The sequence below is a fragment of the Microchirus variegatus genome, assembly GCF_963457635.1.
Source record: "Microchirus variegatus genome assembly, chromosome: 3".
Taxonomy (NCBI): Eukaryota; Metazoa; Chordata; class Actinopteri; order Pleuronectiformes; family Soleidae; genus Microchirus; species Microchirus variegatus.
The window spans coordinates 22,965,428-22,987,258 of NC_139804.1; the positions used below are offsets into that span (position 1 = coordinate 22,965,428).

At 39.8% G+C, this 21,831-nt stretch overlaps 2 protein-coding genes across 3 annotated transcripts; one reads left to right on the forward strand and one right to left on the reverse strand.

Moving 5' to 3' along the window:
- Positions 1-322: 322 nt before the first annotated feature.
- On the forward strand, positions 323-8,646 carry tsku (tsukushi small leucine rich proteoglycan homolog). 2 transcript variants are annotated; one of them, XM_083886126.1, is made up of 3 exons: positions 323-520; positions 6,408-6,722; positions 7,294-8,646. In XM_083886126.1, the coding sequence occupies exons 2-3, from the start codon at positions 6,414-6,416 to the stop codon at positions 8,032-8,034; spliced, it is 1,050 nt and encodes a 349-aa protein (XP_083742252.1). In that variant the 5' UTR covers positions 323-520; positions 6,408-6,413; the 3' UTR covers positions 8,035-8,646. The 2 variants fall into 2 exon arrangements, with proteins under 2 accessions (XP_083742252.1, XP_083742253.1); XM_083886127.1 differs by lacking the exon at positions 323-520 and adding an exon at positions 5,498-5,507.
- A 9,715-nt stretch (positions 8,647-18,361) lies between these two features.
- mmp13b (matrix metallopeptidase 13b) lies at positions 18,362-21,328 on the reverse strand (the record flags this gene model as incomplete). Its single annotated transcript, XM_083886444.1, has 11 exons — positions 21,223-21,328; positions 21,006-21,119; positions 20,742-20,869; positions 20,461-20,609; positions 20,211-20,336; positions 19,955-20,110; positions 19,729-19,849; positions 19,015-19,148; positions 18,763-18,922; positions 18,563-18,666; positions 18,362-18,462 (listed from the first exon to the last, which is right to left on the reverse strand). The coding sequence occupies exons 1-11, from the start codon at positions 21,310-21,312 to the stop codon at positions 18,362-18,364; spliced, it is 1,383 nt and encodes a 460-aa protein (XP_083742570.1). The 5' UTR covers positions 21,313-21,328.
- Between the last annotated feature and the right edge of the window lie 503 nt (positions 21,329-21,831).

Here is a 21,831-nt window from a genome sequence, read left to right on the forward strand (position 1 = left end):
ATCCTGCTGCTTTTGAAGTGTTTTTAACTGAAAAAAAAAAAGTTTTAATACTGCTTATTCAAGATATTAAGAAAAAATACGGTCATTGGTCACTGGAGCAACTTTTGCACAGTACTGTATTTCGTCTCTTTGCATTGTATCTGTTGCAAATATCTGCAACAAAATAAGAGTCTTAATGATTTTTTTTTTCATTGGTGTGTTTTATTTTGAAATTTCCTTACCGAAAAGTGCTTTTAATTTGTAAGACGGCGGGCTTGACCGTGGGGGTAAAACGAGCCTTCAGCCGACAGTCAGGAGTTTATGGGATGGGAACAGACGAGTGTGACCCAGAGTTTCCAGGTGTTGGCAGTTTGTGGCGGTGGAGGAGAGACACTACGGGATCTGCGGGGCTCATGTAGCCCAGCAGCACACTTCAACCACCGGGACTCAGCAGCGCTGCGGGGGTCTGGAAAAAAAACATGGGAGCGGTGAAGTGAAAAACGGCCCAAAAGCGCACTCTGTGTAGAAGAAAGGTTCCAAAGTAAGTCACTCTCTCGCATTTAAACAACACTGTGACCACAGACTGACACGGGGGAGTCATTAAAGTGCGACACTTTTCAGTCTTGTACTTCTTTTTCTAAAAGAGTTGGTCAGCGGCTGCTCGCTGGAAGCGGGCTGATTTCGGACAGAGGAGGACTGCTGTGGACAGATCAGGTTTCACTTTTTTTTTCCCGGTGCGATTAAGAAAACGCCCCTGGTGTCCAGACTGAAACTGACCAGTGTGTGTGTGTGTGTGTGTGTGTGTGTGTGTGTGTGTGTGTGTGTGTGTGTGTGTGAGTGGGGGTGCGTGCGTGTGTTGTTAAATCCTAGAAACAAACGAGTGTTCCTGTGACTGATGCGCAAATGTGGAGCTGTGATTGACAGCTGGAAGTGGGCGGCGTTAACGTTGATTGTATCACGGTGGCTGCGTCACACGTTGTACTAATAGCTGTGTGTGAATGCATGTATGTTCACCTGAACAGGCCACACACACACACACACACACACACACACACACACACACACACACACACACACACACACACACACACACACACACACACACACACACACACACACACGCTCTCTCCCTCTCTCTCTCTGCTGTGGTTTGCCACGTACAGCTGCTGGATACATCAGAAAAATCTGAACTATCCCTTTATATCCCTCTCCTGTATGAAATGTGGTTGTTGGGCAAAATAAGACATTTTCATTTAATTTCCATTGCAAAATGATTATGTAAAACTTCGCTTGGTTTGGCAAGGCTAAAAAAAAGAGGATCTATTATTTCAATGGAACATTTTAATCACTCTGTAAACCTTGCGGTGCAATTGAGGACCAAATATTTGATGTCAATGCGACTCACCTTCGGATCACTGTGACTCTTTTAGAAAGGCAGTAGAAAGGTAAAGCTTTTTTTGTGTGAGGCAGCAGGCCCATGAAAGACTAGGGTCCCAGAAATGCATAAGGCAAACAACCTTGTGATAAAGAAAGGGAAAAATATAGGATAATCTATGATTAAAATAATAGTAGGAGCCGTTAATATTATTAAAGTTGTCAGTAGAGGTATCATTAACTGAAAGTGCTTCAAATTTGAACAGTAAAAGTGCTCAGTGCTGCAGAATAGCCCTTGTAAATAGTATACTAACACTGCTATTACTGATGTGTTGTATCTGTTGGAGGTAAAGCTAACAGTTAGTGCTTTATACACTGTCACGTCGTAGCACATTACTAAATAAACGTATGATACATTTGAAACTAGAACTTCAGAGTAAAAAAAAGGAACTGATTAGAGACAGTCTCCACAGCTCACATCCTCTGAGCTGTGGCTATTTCATTTTTTTTTTTTTTAGCCACAAATGTCTCTCTTTTGTGAGCAATAATAAAAGTGTTGTTTTTGTCTTGTTTTCTTGTGAAACATTAAATCATTCACTGGTTAAAATGTTTATTGTCATAACACATAATAGAGATTTTGCAGATGTCCATGAGTGAGTTTCACGAAAACACTGCGTGAGATCATTAGAGATCTTTAGGGTGGGGAAAGGTTTGTTAATATTTGGTAATAATTATAATAATCACAATAATTATGCATCTATGTACCCTCATCAAACCAAATAATCATATTGACTAAAGGTGTGTCCACAAATTAGACACACCTTGTGTCCCACTTTAGAGAGAGTAGCAGAGGAGGATACAGAGTCACCAAGGCTGACTAAGAAAGTTTGATCTGCCAAGAAAGACCTGAAGCACTCCAGTGCTACACCCCTGATCCCCACCCACTGCTCGAAACTGTCTCAAATGCAGCACTTAAACCTAAAAGCAAAAGAATAACCCAGCTAAAAAATATATCATTCAGTATCTTCTCAATGACTTTAGATATAAAAGGTATTTTGGACATTATAACTGGCAAGAACTGTGAGATCAAGACATATGATCTTTTAGTATTGAAATATAAATATAACAGTACATATTTGACATTTAAGTGGAAGCAGAACTTCCCTTGCTGTCTTAAAGGTCCCATGTTATACCCCATTTCTCCAAGTTAAACTAGTTCCCTGGTGTCCTAATGAACATGTCTGAAAACGAACACTTAAGGGACAGGAAATGATCCACAGAGGCAGCTTACAGCTGTTAGCATTTGGAAAAGTGATCATTTGCAGGCTCTAGCAGGCACATTGCCGTCATATATAACATGTATGCACTGGACAGATAAATCGTAGAATCGTTTGTGTAGAACTCTGTGCTGCACTGCGGAGACAAGAATAGAACTTTTCAAGGACTTTGTGGACTTCCGGTTTTAGGTTAGCGTTGCCCTCGCCAGCACTCTCACGTTTTTAGGGACAAAGTGGAGCTCCGAGAGACAACAATTCCAGGAATTTAGCGCATTGTGACGTCCCAGTGAGTGTGGAAGTCAACATCACGTGTTTTATCTCCTTTACTTAGACTGAGGAGGACCACAAAAACATGAGTGAGTCATCTTTTTTCACGCTTTGCCGACTGATAGGGCCTCCAGAGTCCCAAATTTAAGGATTTAAATGATTAAAGAGTTGATTTTGCATAATGGGACCTTTAAAGCACTCGCCTCTGCAGGACGCCTGATAAAGTGTCAGGAGTGACACCTGTGTGGTCCTGTGCTACTGTAGTGCTCCTGTAGTGCTGTTGTAACATTGCCACATGTGGCTGTAATACTCAAAAACTCTGGGTCGTGTCTTTCGCACGTACACTGCTGTGTCATATCTGAGCGGCTTTACAATGACTGTTCATTTTCACCTATTATGCAACTGTTAACGTCTGTTCACTTGAGTGTTTCTTTGTCTTTGTGTACATAGTTAAATAACTGCTATTCAGCTGCCGTCACCTATGACATACAGGGGACCTTGCAAAAGCTGAGAAGCAGATATGAAATGTTTTACACTTGAGTGTGCAGGGCTTTTATATATTTTGTTTTATAGCAGGTATGGAGCGTGTTTCCAGTTGAATAAAACCGCTCGAAAAGACACTCGAGTTGTCCGCTGTACTTGTTCTGATCGCCCTTCCCAGAGGGTAGTTTGTTAAGTTGTAAGAAGCAACCGGTAAAAATCTGGACATGTATTTTATTCACAAAATTACAGATGCAATACTGTTGTGGTATCATCAGAGCACATGGATGCATTGCTATCAGAGTTAAAGTTAATTTCTCAAGAGTGCACATTTTATTTGACAGAAAGAAGAAGTAGGGCTGCACGATATTTGACCGGTCACTCTGACCAGTGGGTGTGATCTACAACAGCTTATCTTGACCATGCATGTTGAGTGTAGACAAATACCACGCAGCTATGAGTTTATGTCATCAAATCTCTCCCTTTCCATAAGTTTTTTTTTTGCTGTTTCTTGTATAAGAATTAGTGACATTTAATGGTCAGGCTGCAGATCCTCAGCTCACCTTCTTTAGCCAAGTGCTTTATGCATGTACGGTGGTACTTGGCACAACAGAAAGGCTGTTTTTCCTCTGTTGTTAGTGTAGTAAGTTGTTCCGTCTAAATGTTAAACCCATGCTCTGGTTTGTTTGCTGTTCTGGCTGCTGCGCCGACGCTCCATGAAGCAATGCCCTTGCCTTGGTAAATAAATAAACATGTTCTGCCGATCTTGATTGGAGAGGAATTGGGGGTCGTTGTGCTGCTTTCCCAGAACTGGAAGTTGTGAAAAAGCCTCTGAAGGTGAGAAGGTGTCAGGGTGCAATTTCACAGGCTCTTGCCAATGGAGGAATTGCTGTGTTCTGTGTCTTTTTGTGGCTGAATAACAGCGTGGTGGAAGTAACAAACCAGATTGACGGGCTAACACTGTTCCAAGCATCGACTCGGATCGGAGTATCGTATTCATTCCAATTCCCATCTCAATAGTTTACTTTTCTTCTGTGTTTGTATGTGAATGTGTATGTAGAAATTGAATTGCCCTTCTGGGATGAAAAGTATTCTGCATCTAAACCCCCCAAAAAAATTTGCTTTCAAACAAAGTGGGTAAACTTTGTCATATATAATAAAACTAAATGAAGAGTCTTTATTTGGACTGATGTTTTAATAAGTTGGGAAAAAACTTATTAACACGTTCTAAACCAAGCAAATCTTCCTGCAGCAGGAAGATTCTGGGATCCTGTCCTCTACTCTGGTGTAAAGACACAGCTCTAGATTTGAATTGGTCTTGCATTTAATTTGGTTTCCTCAGTCGTTTTGTTTTTTATCTAATGTTTTTTTTTTTGCCGGTATGTAAAGTTTTAAGTATTCAAGTTAAAGTTATGCAATTATTTATACCAGCATCAACAAGATTGAAAACAAAACAGTAAAAGGTTATTGCAAATTATGTAATAAAGAGAGGGGTTGAAAGTTGAGTTGATTAAATAATCAAACCCACTGTTCTGAGGAGAACACCTCTGTTGAAGTAGATCATTAGGCACTGCAATCACACTGTAAACGTGGACGACCTCTCAGATAAGCTGTGATTAAATAACTGTTCGCCGTGCCATAATCTGAGTGCACGCCATAAAAGACAGTCCGAATCAAAAGCAAAAATTAGGGGGGAAAAAGAAAACAGAGAAGCATTCTATTGCACTGTTTGTGAGTTTTTAATGTATGTTTGGTGCTGAATTTTAACCTCTCATGTTGGCTAAAATGCTAAAACCCTGGGTTGTGTGTTTCACACACACACACACACACACACACACACACACACACACACACACACACACACACACACACACACACACACACACACACACACACACACACACACACACACACACACACACACACACACACACACACACACACACACACTGCCTATCGTGTCAGGGCAACTTTACAGTGACTGTGCATTTTTACCTCTTACACAACTCTTCACCTCTGTCCACTCTCCACTGGAGTATTTGAGTGTTTGTGTGTGCACACATTGCTTTAGTACGGTTAAGCTCTCACTCATTCACGACATAGAGGGACTTAGTGAAAGCTGTAAAACAGGTACGAATGGTGTTATATAACTTCATTATTGCATTTATGAGTTTATTTATTTTAAGAATGTGCAGCCTTTTATGCCTGTCGTTTTATTAATTTTTTACATTGCATTTTCGGGTATACAATGCTATTGTAGGGTCATCAGAGTTAACCGTTGCTTGTGCACTTTTTCATTTTACAGAATTTTATTGATCAGAAAATTAATTTGGGCTTTGCAATGTTCGGAAGTTAGGAGTTAGTAGGAAGTTAGGAAAAACGCATGATGTTCGTTAAGGTTGTTGAAAATTGCAATGACAATGTGACTTATGATGGAACAACAGAATCAAACATCTTCATGCCCTCCTGAAAACATTGTCTGCTTCTCTGTCAACATGCCTTACTACCAGGATTGTGGAAATAAATAATTCAAATTTGCAAAATAAGAATATTTTACATTAATCTGCGTCTTTTAGTAATTGTTTAATTACTTATCGTATACTTTGCTGCAAAGATCTTGAAGTATGGTTAAATTGTTAATTAAGAAGATAAACATTTCCGAACAAACATCTCCATTTATCACTGTTAAAGTTGTCTTTGTTGACATGTATATTGTGATTATGGTCAATTTTGATATATTGCAGTCCTTATTTTAGGTCCCTTGATTCAGAAAATGTTTAATTTTTTTGTAATTGTAACAAACATAAACTCTTTGTTCAAGAAATGAAATGTAGTTATATACCCACGGAGAAACCAGGAGTGTGAACTCTGAAAGAGCTTCTCAAGTTTCAAAAACAAAACAAAAACTAAGTTCTCTATAAAAGGTAACCGATACTTTAAATGTGGTGTTGGAATCAGGATGGCTTCTCTAATTTCTATCTCGCAAAACATCTTGAACTGAGAATAATTCATTTCTTCTTTTCTCCCCAGGACACAATGGTAATCCTCCTGTGTTTCGCCTTTTCACTGCTGCTGGCAGTTGTCCAGTCCAGCTCCATCAAGAACTGCCACCCTGGTTGCCACTGCGAGGTGGAAAGCTTTGGCCTGTTTGACAGCTTCAGCCTGACCAGGGTGGACTGTCGAGGATTGGGACCAAGCACCACCATGCCCATCCTCATCCCACTGGACACTGCCCACCTGGACCTGTCCTCCAATGCCATGGGTCCACTCACTGACACCATGTTGGCTGGTCCAGGTTACACTACTCTTGTTGGCTTAGACCTAAGCAACAACAAAATAACAAAGGTCAGTGCTTGGCAGAAGTCATCTTCAAACTGTAAAATGTTGCAATGCAATTTTTAAATTAAGAAAGAAATGTACATTTAATAAATTATATATAATTATACAATTCATATTCATGTAAAATGTGTGTTTAAAAAAAAAAAGAAAAGCAAAAAGAACAACAACATGTATTTGGACCTTTATTGAACAGACAAAAGAACAGAGTAAACATTGTCAGTGTTTTCACTGACAAATTTAAACTCTATTTGTTAAACATAAACACAAACCTGTACATTGATTCCTACAGCTCACTCAAAAAAATGTCTATTTCATCATTGTGTGGCTCATGTCAACTAGTGTCTGATAGTAATTCTCAGTTGTTGAGTTGCTAAGGGCTTAAGTCTGAAAGTGTTTCTTAATTATAAACTAAAGTAATTAAGGTACACACCTGATTGTGGGTTTGACTAAAAAGAACATTGTTGTATTGTAAGAGAGAGCGTGCGTACACGTGGCATAGCAGTGTCTTAATAATGTCAATTTAAGGCTTTTTTTCATTTTATATTTCTTAATCTCTTCCTTTCCTTCTTATTTTCAGATGAGCCCCAATGCTTTGTCCAAGCTGCGCTACTTGGAGACTCTGGATCTGAGCCACAACAAGCTGGAGAGCCTCTCTCCGAGCTGCTTCTCTGGTCTCCCTCTGGTTGAAGTCGACATCAGCCACAACAGCTTCCAGGGGTTTGACCTGGACGTGTTTTCTACGAAAGTCAACAGTGAGCCTGTCACCGTGGATCTGTCTCATAATAACCTTGTGTCAATCTCCATGAATTTACGTGGTCGACTATCACACATTCAAACCTTAACTCTGTCTGCAAACCGGCTGTCGAGTGTACCGCATCTGGCAGGACTTCCACTGAGGTACCTCAATCTGGATGCTAACCCTATCGTGGAGATTAAGGAGGGAGCCTTTGCTCCACTGAAAGATCTGGTTTATTTGTCCATCAGCAGCCTCCACGAGCTTCAAGAAATTAAGCCTTTCAGCTTCAGAGATCTCGGGAACCTCCAAGTTCTGGATCTCTCCAGCAACCCCAAGCTGAAAGCTCTGGACCCGGCTGTTTTCAGCGGACTGAACTCCCTGCAAGAGCTGAACTTGTCAAACTCTGGTGTGGTGTCGTTGCCAAATAACATGCTGACCCACTTGCCCAGTATTAAAAGTATCACACTGGGGCGGAATATCCACTGCTGGAAGACCCAGAAACAGGGGCAGTTCCACAGGCAGCTGGGTCAGGTCGAACACAACCAAGTTCTTAACTGTAATACAGAGGGCATTGTATTGTGAGACTTCACATTGACCACTTTTAAAAAAATATATATTAATGCCAGAGCTGTGCCTTATGTGCTTTGATATGCAAAATATGTTTTGTGTAAAGCTCATTTCTTTCTCAAGGCAAAACTTCAGAATATGTCTTAAAGGTTTATGGGGCCATACAAAGGAGAAAGAGAATCCACAGGTTTTGTATCATATCTGCTTTTTATCCACTTGCACTTTGGAAGTCAGAAAGTGCTATTTTCGGAAAACAGGTCCCAGCGTGACACAATCTTAAAATACCATCCTTGTGTATTTGTGTATAAAGCGAAAACACAACTTCGGGACAATGATTATGACATAGCACCACCTTTCTTACCCATGACGATGCGAGACGGCATCTTTCTCGCCGCTGTTCTCTTCATCTGTGTTTGGAGTTTGTAGAGAGTGTGTAAACTTTATGCACATGCGTCATGCCTTCGCTGATTTTTGGGGTATTTCTGTGGCAGCATTAGAGCGCAACATGGAGGCCTGGCACATTACTACAGCATGTAGCGTTGTCATGGTAGGTTTCATGTGTATAAAGTTATTTGAAACAGTGCCGTGATTTAAAGGTCCCATATTATGCAAAATCATCTATCAAAATGTGGTCCTCCTCAGACTAAGTACAGGAGAAAAACACGCAATGTTGACTTCCGTGCTCATTGGGACGTCACAATGCGTTAAATTCCTGGAATTGTTGTCTCTCGGAGCTCCGCTTTGTCCCTAAAACACACGAGAGTCCTGGCGAGGGCAACGGTATCCGAAAACCGGAAGTCCATGAAGTCAGCGAAAAGTTCTATTCTTGGCTCCACAGTGCAGCATAGAGTTCTACACAAACTTCCAGCCTCAGAGGATTTATCTGTCCAGTGGATACATGTTATATATGATGGCAATGTGCCTGCTAGAGCCTGCAAATGATCACTTTTCCAAATGTTAACTGCTGTTAGCTCCCAGTAGCCTCTGTGGCTAATGTCATTTCCTGTCCCTTAAATTTTGTTTTACTTTTTTTTAAAGTGGACCTTTAAGGTGGACCTAAACAGATACTACTAAACGGAGTGTTCTGAACAGGGCTGTTTTGGCAGGATGATTGAGCTGCTGTGGTGCTTCATCCTTATGGTATTTTGACTGAAGTATGTCACAGACATGTTCATTAGCACACCAGGGAACTAATTTATCTTGGAGAAATAGGGTATAATATGGGACCTTTAAGCAAAACCTTTTAAGAACAAAAAAGATTGTATAGGGAAAGCTTAATTCAAAGCTTCATGACTCAAGTACCACTGTGTTCTAATGCTGTACCTAAAAACACGCTGTCTACATTCTTTCACACCTTAATTTACAGGACAATGTTAACTGGTAGTAAAACTTTCATAAATCCCAAACTTTAAGGATTCTATTTAATGTGGGACCATATCAAGCATCTTTGCACTTAATTCAATTACATTTGCATTTCATTAAGGCACTCGCACATTAACAAGATCTCATCCAGCATAATACAACACCGTTTTTATTGACCACTAAGACTTTTTCATTTGACTTTGAATGTGAGAATTTATCATAGGAAGTATTCTGCGTAATGCACATATTTTTTTGCTTGAACGTTCAATGAGAAGTTTGATATGCTTTGACTTAGCTTTGCACAAATAAGGCATAAAGCAGCGTCAAACGCCGGCCTGAGCTCCACCTGAGGAGTTCAGCTTTGGTAATGGAAGCTGCTTTACTGCCAGATTCCAGTCTTTATGATAAGCTAACTGGTTGTATCAATCTTCTGATTTAACGCTTGGTAAAAAAGAAAAAAAAAAAAAAAGAAAAAATGAAAATGAAAAAAATAATTCAGCACACCAGCTACAAAATAATTTGTATTATTACTTGAATTTATAGAAATAGCCAAAAATAACAACATGTCCTCTGTGTTTGGACAATATCTCAACGCTAAGTTTGGTGTGTAGCCTTTGCAAATTATGCGCATACATTCTTTCATGTGGTGCCTGCTGACGTGTTACCCTCGTGTCACTGACATGACACAAACTTTCCTGAACAAATTGTGTTCATTTAATTTGAACGTCTGCCTTGTTTATGAAGCAAGGCCTGGCATCTGTCGATGTTCACACACACACACACACACACACACACACACACACACACACACACACACACACACACACACACACACACACACACACACACACACACACACACACACACACACAGCTGAAGTGTGCGTTCACCCTTACTGGAGCATTCCTGTGGTGTCTCGAAGAAGACTGCATGTTTGCGGTCACCTGGTTAATTGAAAGCCGGATGAGCACAGTATTGGTGTCGGAAGTTTATATTTGTACGTATTGTTTTGTGTCTATAATGTATATAACTTTTATATATACACTATATGAATCATGTGTAATAAATAAATATTCTTACGACCTCTGCTTGAATGTCTGCAGTTTCATTATCAGGATGATGTGGCATTATGTAAAGAACAAATGCTGTGTTTGTTGTCCTTGAGGCACTCCTTTTCCTGCATACATTGTGTGTTTTCAGTCTCTGAACACCTGCATGTGATGGTTGGTCTTCAAGGCCCTACCTCACTCTCTCAACCCGCTGCAAGGATCCGTGACAATGGCTTTAGCCACCACACCCTTCGTGTAAGTTAACATTGAAAGATTATTTGTAACAATGAAGATTATTGTACCGATTTTGCTTTCTCTGAGCCAGGCTTGTAACAGCAGGAATGGCAACAGTGTAAGAGAAAGAGTTGAAAAGCAGGGTGTGGCTGTACACAGGACAAGAGGGACCACAGAAATCAGCAGTTCAGCACACGTCAGTCTTTTTTTTCTGTCTGTATGAGCAAATGTCTGAATATTCAGACTTTCCTAGTCACTTGTGGTCTTGAATGGTCCTCGATCAACAGTGGGCGGACACAACAGCAACAAGGCGACTGAGGACAAGACCAGTCTGAGAGAGAGAGAACAAGGTTGGGTGTCAGTCACCACTGCTTACAGCTCCCTCTATATCTCTCTCTCTTTCTGTGTGTGTGTGTCTGGTAAATCACACATTACATCAGCTTGGGACTGTTCATGTAACATCCTGGAAATTGAGAATAAACCATGGTTATTTAAGTCCAAGTTTCTCGAGTTATCTTTTATTTGTATGAGGTGGAGGGGGTACTGAAATATTCTACTCAAGTAAAAGTATCCCTATTTTGCATGTAACACTTTACTTAAGTACAATTACTTAAGTAAAGTGTTACATGCAAAAAGAAAGTGCTGACAAAATAAAACATGTAATGTATCAGTCAAAATGGGTCAAAGGTCACAAATGTCACTCACTCAGGGACCTTAGTTAGCGTCAATTCACCTCATCATTCACTGGCAGAGTTTCCAGTGCATTAATTATTAATTTTTTTTACTCAGTAATGGATGTGATTTAACATGTAGCAAAGTCCAGTTCTTACAAAAAGGCACTACTAAAGTTAAAGTAAAACTACAAAGTACACAAAAAACCTACTCAATATAGTGCATTACTTTCCACCTCTGTATTTAAGTATATTTATGCCTGTGTTTGTGTGGCTGCAACAAAGCTTTGATGAGAAAAGGCTGGTGAGTGAGTCTCTGTTCTCTTCATGTCGGTGGGAGTCTGCCTAAGAGCCCTGAGAGTGGATTGACCCCATTGTGTGAAACACTTCCAGATGTTTGTGTCCTCCTGTCCATCACCTGAAGGCTTGGCATGTTGAAACTTAAGTAACTGAAAACATTCATCAGAGAGACTGTGCTGGCTGTTTTCATGGTGCAGTGGTGGGTATACTCTTATTTGAACACTGTGAAATGGGAATATAACTTTCAGTTAGCTCTTACTGCTTCTCTGTCCACAGCATGCACACATGTTGAAAGTCAGCAAAAAACAGCGTTGACACATAACTGATGAGAAATGAAGTTCTGTCGAGAGAGAAATCACACATTGTTTGAGAGAGCACTTTTTTTTATGATCTTTTGCAGCGAGTGAAGGTAAAAATGTCTCCTACAGAACAGGAGTTCATAAAGATCTTGACAGAAATGCTGACATTTCTGCTCGATGCTGATAAAACAAATCTCCTACTCACTAGTGGTGCGTTGATATTTGATATGAATGCGGTTTGCCCGGCTGTTGACACTACAGAGGTGAAGTTCAAGAGTTGCAAACACATCAATTTCAAATTCACTGACACGGTAATAATTCAATGTTTGATTTCCTTCCTCTGCAGTCCTTTCAGTCAGAGTAAGAGGCGTGATCAGAAAATAAAGAAAACCTTTTCCAGGATGGACTCCAAACTAGTTATTTCAGAGTGGCCAAGCAAAACAATGCAATTGCTTGTTTATCCAAGTTTGAACATGATTCAACAAGACCTATTTCTCAAGTCACCTTTTACTGAAATAAAATCTACCTGTTTTTCATGTTCCTTTGTTGCTTTTGTAGAGAAAACAGTATTAGTTCCAGTGTACTGTTTGCTGGATATATGAGTGAAGAAAGCACAAGGTACTCACTCGCTTCTCTGCTGTGGTCTTTGCTCTGACATGCAATTACTTTAAACCACAGAGAAGCTTTGAACTGTTTATAATGAATTGAGTGCGAGCAGAACCAGGGTGTCTTTATTAAGTGCTCGGTTCTCACTTGCACATAATTGTAACTTGACCTCCGCGCACAGATCCTCCTGAGGATCAAGCTATCCAAGCAACTAATTTACTTTACCCTAACAATGAGGCCATACTTGTCTAAAAGCTGTGAGGTTTTTACTTTGCAGTGGCTGTGAAACCCAAGGTGCACGTTTCTAAAGCTTTTATACAGAACAACATTCAACATTCAAACTGCATTTATATAACACCGTTTATGAAAAACTGCAGTATAGATTGCTAGTAACAAAAGCCAGTAACACAAAAGCCATACAATGAATCAAATAAGATAATGAATTAAAAGCATGTTATATTCTTAGGTCTGAAGAAGGTCTGATTAATGCCCAGCGACAGTGACAACACACTGTGGCTCAGCACACACTTTTTTTTTTTTTTTCCAGGCAAAAAAGAGGCCAGCTCAGTTTGTTACAGTCCACAAAGATGGGCTTGTTTCCCCCGTAACAGCTGTTGAGGTTCGTGCAACTGCATGGCATTGCTGTCTATGTGAAATATACAAAGTCCAAATAACATGATGACTCACTTGCCGAGTATTATATAAGGTGTGCTCTATACAATGGGCTTCAAGAAAACGTAACATGTTTACACAGTTAAAGCTGTAGTGAGTAACTTTTGAGCACAAGATTGACTCACCTAAACATGGAAAAACAAGATGAAGCTATGATAATTAGCATCATCATCATCATCATCATATAATGTTCAACTATTTAGTAAGGATGCTGACATTTTACCTTAATGATTTTTTGCTCTTCTATTCTATTTCATGGATTCATTTCTATATTTTTATGTAATACCAAAGAAAATATACCTTCACTGTTCTTAAAAGAAAACAAAAGTGTTGTCAGTGTTTCACATGACAGGATTTGGCATTTGTACTTCTCCTTACCGTAACTCCTTGACCGTTTGGGATTAGAAGACTAGAATATTCAAAAAACTATGGACTAGCGATCTGTTCTGTCCAGGCTGTGACCCAGCATGAATGCATACCTGAGTGCAGAGAAATAGAGCTTTGCGCCCATATACTTGTCATTACGGTAGCCCTCAGCTCGACCATCCAATCAAAGACAAGATTCACCAGCACTACACCTTTGTGATGTCAGCTGATTCCTAAATGGTTAAATAACTGCCAGATATCGAAAGTGAAAGTTATCTCATGGATTCAAAAATCAAAAAATAAACCTGATTGTCATGACGGTCATAAGAGGGTTAAAGTATATGTGCAGTGGAGCTGAATCCCTTTGTTATTCCACAGAGATAACTTTTGTCACTGAATGTATCAGTCACTTTTATGACACTACAGTGGCTCATATATGGCTCATTTATCTATGTTTATGGGCCAACTCAAAAAAAAGAGCTGACTTACTCCACATTCCAGCAAATTCGCTGGGAGAAACAGCAGAGTCTGTGCCTTTTCTCAGAGGCTGTGGCAGCTTCATCAGCACTAACTTCAGATGTTTTCTGCACCACCTGGGGAAATGGAAGAATAGCACCAGGCAGACAAAAGAGCTAATTTATTGGGTGTATTCATCAGCACTATTAAAGAACAAGTCCTGTACCTGACCTATATGGAAGTGGTGCACCACTTTTTGTTTTCTTTTTATATATATATATATATATATATATATATGTAGTTCATTATAGTTGTGTTTAATGTAAGAGAAAAAGAGTTTCATGGTGTTTCATGAACCATGTGAGCCAGTTGTCACGGCTCATGTAATCGGTGCAGTGAAGCCGCAGCGGGAATGTTGCGTCACCTCTTCTTGCAGTGGTCTGAGGAGGGAGTTTCCCAGAGGAAAAGGAATATATCCTGATTCTCTTCACTACTGTGTCATTCTTCTCCATCTGTTTTCCATCAGGAGCTGCAGGGCTGGACTACATAAACGTTTTCCTCCTTACCTTTTTTTCCCCCATTCCAATTGACCTCTTTCAACTCACTTGTCTCTCTCTAAAAAGAGCTATACTGCCCCACAAAGTCTAAGTGTAGTAACTACACAAACGTTGAAATGAATTAAATCCCTTTAAATGTGATTTTTAATTATTATTTAATTAATCTTTTCTTATCTAGGAATTTAATGACTTCACGTTTTACACTTTCCTTCATTTACAGATCTCAGATCGTGGATGTAGGCTGGTTTGAATCCTTAGTCATGCCTCATGTTTATTTGTGAGTTTCCCCCCAACCACTAGGGGGTTGTATTGAATTTCTTATGTTTTGCCTGAGGCTGACACCGGCCAGGAGTCATGCTGGGTTATTTGAGGTCACCTGTCATTATACTCAGGTGTTGCTGATTCAAAGGGGCAAACAGTTCTCTACATGTGCTCGGGTTTAAGTTTCTTTTTGATTTGTTCATTGGATATAGGAAGATGCTTGTTAAATGTGGAGGATAAAGCGATAGAAGATGGACGGATGGTTGTCTCACTACAGGCAAGTCAACCAAACAAACGTTGCTCAGATTTTGAAGATCACTAAGGATAAGAGCAAGGAGACAATATTACCATTGAATGAAAAATAATCATAATCGTAATCATAATAGCAAAACAAAGCAGCTTGTTATTCAAAATGACATGGGTGGGTTACAGCTAATAACACTACTCGGACAGACAGTGGAATTTGTAAATGGTTTTAAATATCCGGGTACCTATATAGATGCTAAACCTATTTTTGGGGAAAAAACAGATTTTATATTTAAGACATGCTCCCAACGGCTCTACCTATTACGGAAGCTGAACAACTTTGGAGTGAGCAAAGATATCCTCCAAACAGTATACAAAGGCTTAGTAGAAAGTCTCCTATTCTTTAACATGATTATGTCGTATGGTAACCTTAATATCCAAAGAAAAAACAAACTACAAAGGATAGTAAACATGGCTGCAAAAAGCATAGGAAAAACACAAAGACACTTGAACACTATATTCAGAAATAAAGGCAGATTTCTCTGACAGCTCTACTCACTTTTATTCATTTAATGTATCTAATATATATTATACCCATGGCTTTGTAGGCCATGAGAAATGTGTCGTCCATTCCGGTCATTTTATATGTATTGTGTTTTAATGTCTGTTTTTTAATGTTTTTTGTCTATATGTTTGCTGTGGTGGCACCAAAGACAAATGTTTACTTTGTATTCGTATTCGCTACACTTTCTTTGCAAAGCAGGAAGTCTATATGTCTCTTGCCATAATCAAAATATCAAAACATTGTTTACGTCAAGGTTAAGTTAAAGCTTCAGTAATATTTAGGAAGGCTTATTGGCAGAAATTGAATTAAAAGTGGTCAGGCTGATATAGTGAATTCTGCTGTTTCTTTTCCAACAGCAAATTTACGACTGACACCCTGACATTCAAGTAGTAATACTGACTGTAGGTGTGGAGATGGCTCCTGAGAGCAGTTGCAGGTGAGCCAGTTGTCACAGCTGGTGCTGGTGTGTAATCATGCTCTCCCTTTAAATGCAGTAGCATGTGCTGTAAACCACATGACACTTGGGGTCAGGGTCAGGGTTTGGGAACTGTTGCACATGAGAGAGAGAGCGGCGTTTTGGAACACTGACGATGAGACGAGAGAGAACAGACGTCATGATAAAACCGCAATACTGGAGTTTATTGTTTATTTGTGTGTGGCAGTTTATTTAAGTTCACACCGTTGTGAGCTCTCTGCGTTGTGAGTGAACTCCAGGCTGCAACACGACCTGCTACAGTCGTATTTCAGACACACACGAATGACTTAATGACACCAATGCAAAAGCCGTATTACTCTCACCCTCTAAATCATGCGTGTCTTTAAACCAGGGCTAAGAACCTTACTTAGTTTGAGTCAGTAAAATAGCCTATACACCACACAATACACTCAGCAGTGAACAAATGAGGGTACTGCCTCACTGCCCCGTAATTACATCTGCATGGTTGCGCCCGTGGATTATGCTGTTTGTTGCATCAACTTGAGCCTGAAAGAAGCAACTGACCTTTCATTTCTGTACTGCAATGCAATTTCCCTTTATACATGTGATTATGTATGTATGCATATACACACATACTGTAAATACCGTTTATTATGTATAGTACGTATAGATTTTCTTTTGCATTTTCTCCCTTTTCTTTTTCATATGTGATCAGGTCGTGACATGGAGAAAGGTGAATTTCATTGCCTCTTTTAAATCCTTTGAATCCTTGAATTAGTACTGAGGCTGTGTGGTATGTTGAGCTTTCACACAGCCAACATCTGTTACACTAATATTGGTGATTGTTCAAACAGTGGAAACAGGAGACACTCTTGTTTGGGTGAATTTTATTTAGTTTATGTTGCATCCTATAAAACAATTAAACAATTTGGCACGGCTTAAGCACGGCTTAGGGATTCTCTCTGGTGAACAAAGGAGGGTAAAAGTAGCGCTTACACTTTAACAAAATGTTCTCAGACAAATCACTCAGCCAAGTGAATGATTATATTTGCAAGGTCAGCATAACTTTCTACTTTACCATGACAATTTACCTAATAATCTGCTGTTGTCTTCATTCTGACATTAACCTTTGGCATTTCAGCCTTTCATTTTGCAGGCCTAAGCATGTGTTAGGTTCTGTCAAGCTCTTTATGGCTTAAGTGATGCACCGAGAGAACATTCATAATGTCTCTTTGTCTGTTTCTATTTTGTCAGGTCGATGTGTGTGGAATCATCTCAGTTGACCAAATAGGATTTCTTTCTTTTTCAAAATGCTTTCTGTATAGAGTAGCAATTTATAAAAGTGAAATGTTAGCCTGAAGAACTGAAAAGAGATGTACAACATGCTGAGCTCAACTTTGTGATACTGTAACACAACTGAGCTTCATCGAATAAGTGCAGGTCACTGTGGTCAATTTCTGTTTTAGTACATTATTTTAATACATTTCTTTGCATCTGTCTAAACAAGAGGAAACTGCTGCACTATATTATGCATTGTTGACTTGTTGGAGAGGTTCTGGCTCACCTTATGGGCACTGCTTGGAGCACCTTTGTGTTCAAGTATGTGTACAAAAATTCCAGTGGAGTGAGAATTTGTATTCATGAATTCATTCTCATTGTTGATATGTAAAAATACACACACACAGAATGTCTTACATGCAAATGTTAGGATCCAGAAAGTCGCATTTTGGTGAAATCCACTCTTATGTAGGTAGACATGTGGAATAACCCCTTAAGTCTGTAATTCTGTCATTATTTAGAGAAAGATGTATTTGGTATCTACAGCTTCTGGTTTTGAAGAATCACAATACCTGGACCTTTATGTACTTCAACTGCTGAGTGCTCTCTAGTGGAAAAAGTAGGTAATAACATTTATGTTCTTGTATTTGTTGCTTTATTTCTGGCAGAACCTACTTTCTGAGAAACTGATTAAGTTTAGGACTAAGACTAAGACTAACTGTGTGTGTGTGTGTGTGTAGTTGTAAAATAAATAGCAATAATCTTATTAAACATAGATATACGAGGAAATTTCAAGCTTTCTGTGTCCGACAGTTACATGTGACCAGCACAAGTAAAAATAAATAACTTCTCTGTACATGTGACCATTTGTCCTAAACATTCACTGGATCATCACATCTTCTGAAGTCTCATTTTAACATGTCTGCATATAATTGTGTCACAAAGTCATTATGACATGGTATAAACCGGTTGCTGACCACTTCATCAGCAGTTGAGAATAGCGTTGGTCCTCATGATGCGAATGACTTTCTTCGAGGTGTAACTGTACTCGTACTGCACGTGGTCATGGAAGAAATACAAGTATCCTGGAAGCAAGAGGGAGGAAATATTAGAAAATTCAATATGGACAAAGGAGTATTTTGAATTATCATTCGTGAAACTGGGTTATTGAAGGTTTCATAGTACCATAGTGATATACAGCAGCATCGACCTCATCACTCATTCCTGGAAAATCGTCCTCGATGGATCGTGGGTAGCCAGTGTCCATGGTGCCCGTCGCTTCATCGTAGCTGTTGATGGCGATGATGAAGAAAAGCAATGTAAGTCTTGTTCAACAAAAATACTATAAAATACCTTTATAATAATGAAGCTGTGTGTCTTCATACCTCCAGTATTCCTCTTCAGTGAAAAGTAGAGTTTTGCCTGTGTCTCCGATGTGCACAGCTGCATCTACTTTCCTGATGGTCTTGGGAAGGCCGAGTTTGTGAATGTACTTTGGATAACCGTCCACGAGATTGTACCCGTTCAAAGCCCACATTCGGATCCCTGTGGACCAGAAACCAAAGTCAAAATCAAATAAAATAACAACATCTGTTTCAAACTACTACCACTACTACTGCTGCAACAAAATACCCCACCACTGAATATGATGACGAGATCCTTCTCTGGGTTCTCATAAGCTGCATCCACATTGTTGGGTATGGAAGGCCATGTGGACTTGATCAGTGTCTGCTCAGGCTCTGGCATCTGAGGGTGGAGACGCCAGTAGAATCTGTGACAAGGTTCAGCATGTTAATATTTGGCATAATAAACTAATCAACATCAACTGTGATGGACTGGCGACCTGTCCAAGGTGGACCTGGCCTTTCACCCTATGTTTTGGACGATGAGTAAGTAGGTCAGAGATTGATTCTGAGTAAACTTATTCAACTATGTGAGTGATTATCAGTGTTAGTCATGTTTTACTCAGTAATACATTGCTGTATTATAACATACTTATTACTGAGTAGTCTCAGGGATTACAACAGTGATAATATTAATATAAAATAAAACAGAAAAGGTTTGCAGATAATTATTAGAATTTTTTTTTGCTTTGAGAGGCTGCCATATTTGCAGTTCTACAGTTTGACTGCTAATTCTGTTTCAATAATGTGGATTCAGCTCCAAAATGAACTTTTTGATCGTGTTCACAAAAGTAATATAGTAATACAATGAAAAGTATCGTGTTACACTTTCTGAGTCACATGCCCGACACTGACGGTGATCATAGCTTTTAGGTTTCCTGTGTCGTGAAAAAACCTGAAGATTTTGTAAATCCATGGTTGTATGGAAGATTGTGGAGCTTGCTGTACCTGTCTTTGAAGATGACGGTCTCCCCCCTGAGCTCTGTAGCAGCGTCAAAACTCAACATCGGGTCACATTTGTTTGGTGCGTCAGGCCTCGGCTTCACTTTCCTTGAGTTTGGGTTTGGACCTATGATCGAACATCTGCCATTAATGTCACTGTTCACAAGAATGTTTCCACAAAAAATAAGAAAAAGAATGTTGAATCAAAAGAGATAATTATGTGTCTTCTCACCGTAGAGAGCTTGAATTCCTTCAATGTCATCTTCAGCCAGAGGGTAGCCTGTGCTGTACGAGTAGACGGGATACATCAGGGCGCCTGGGTCTGTGGAGTGGGACATACCGAGGGCATGTCCTAACTCATGGGCTGCCACTATAAACAGGTTGTAAGCTGAACAGAAAAGGTTTCCAGTCAAAATACATTTTAGGTAAAGATAAAGATTCCATTAGTAGTGAGGTTACAATCTGCTGAATGTGTGTACACTTCTTACCAGATGAATCTTTGGTCCAATCTTCGTCCTCATCAAAGTGAGTGTCTCCTCCGATGCCCTGGCCCGGGGGATAAGCATGAGCCAGCAGTCCATTAGGCCCATCAAAGGGGTTGTAGTCTCCATGCTCTGCAGAATATAGGTCAAACAATATTTACTCTGTTGAATGCACTTTATGTCAAGTGTCTCCTCTGTAAAAGTGTAATTATCATTTCAAACAATGTCCAGATTATGCGAAATAGGCTTTTTGTACCTTTGGATCCAAAACTGATCATAATGTCAGCGTTGCCCTTGTGTAGCTTCTTTAAGGTCAGAGGTGTGACATCAGACCAAACGTTCAGTGCTCTGCGAATGGCTCTGTCCACGTCAGACTTCTTCAGATCTGGTGTGTAATTCACAATCCTGGATCATCGGGGAGTAGGGGACAACGTCAGGGAGTGAATATGAAAAGGTCAACTCCTTGCAAAAAGTTTTTTTTTTTTTTTTTTGTCACCATTTTCTACATTATATTCAATATTATCATTTAATTCATACCTGAATGTAACATTGGTATTTGGCCATTTGAGGTGTCGAGGAAAATGGTTGTACTCCCCAATATCTGGGACACCACACCTGGGCTCCTTCATCAGCTCCAAAGTGTTCTCATCCAGATTCCCTGTCACCTGCAGAAGTAGAGACACAACATGTTGTCGACATAGTTTTTCAAGTTCACAAGTTTTTAAGCTTCTGGTTTTAAATAGAACTTTTAAAACTTTGTTAATGTTCTCACTAATGGTATCACTCTGTTGATCTTGTCACCTTGAGTTTAAAGAATCTCTGCATCTCTTTGATCTTGGTCTTGAGGGCGTCTGATGGCTGCCCTTGTCTGCCTTGCAGACCTGCTGGAAGGCCATAGAAGCGACGGAGGTATTTCTATTCAAAAGAGGACAAAATATCGTCAGGTAAGTCACGCAGAGCCACTTGACGCAAACTTACACAACCGAGTAGTGTCCAAATTAGAGTCCTCAGTCCTTACCTCTGCTAAAAGCAAGTCGTCTTTGTCCTCAGACGGCAGAGGCACAGCGGAGGAGTGAGCAAACAGCGCGAGCAGCAGCAAAGCTATCATTGTTGAAGTCTCAGTGTTGTCCTCAGGAGTCATTGAGTGTACACAGCTCTGCCGGGTATTTATAGTGTTTGGTCCACTTTTTTTTTTTTCAAGGGGTCTGTGATTCATGTAAAATCACCTACCCACTTCCTCCTCCATGTGTTGAGAATGTGCTTGTATCTGTAAAACGTTGCTGTGGTTTGAGTGACCTTCTTTGAACTGACTTGTGTTTTGAGAAAACATTAATCAATAGCCCGGGGCTTAAGTTTACACTGAAAATGCCTCCAAATATGTACATTTAGTCCTCTCTTCTTTTTTTGGAAGAAAACACTTCAGGTTTTTTTCATGGCGTCACATCACTGCTTTCTATCTTCAGTTTCAAAAATAAAAATAAATGCGGTTCAGTAAAAAAAAGAGGGAATTTTGAGAATATGTTCACGCTGATCTCGTCTCAGTCATTCCGTGTGTCCGTGTTATTTTAGGTCACGATGTTTTGGGGATGTGACTAACAGACACACATCGTGATGTTTGACAAAAGCT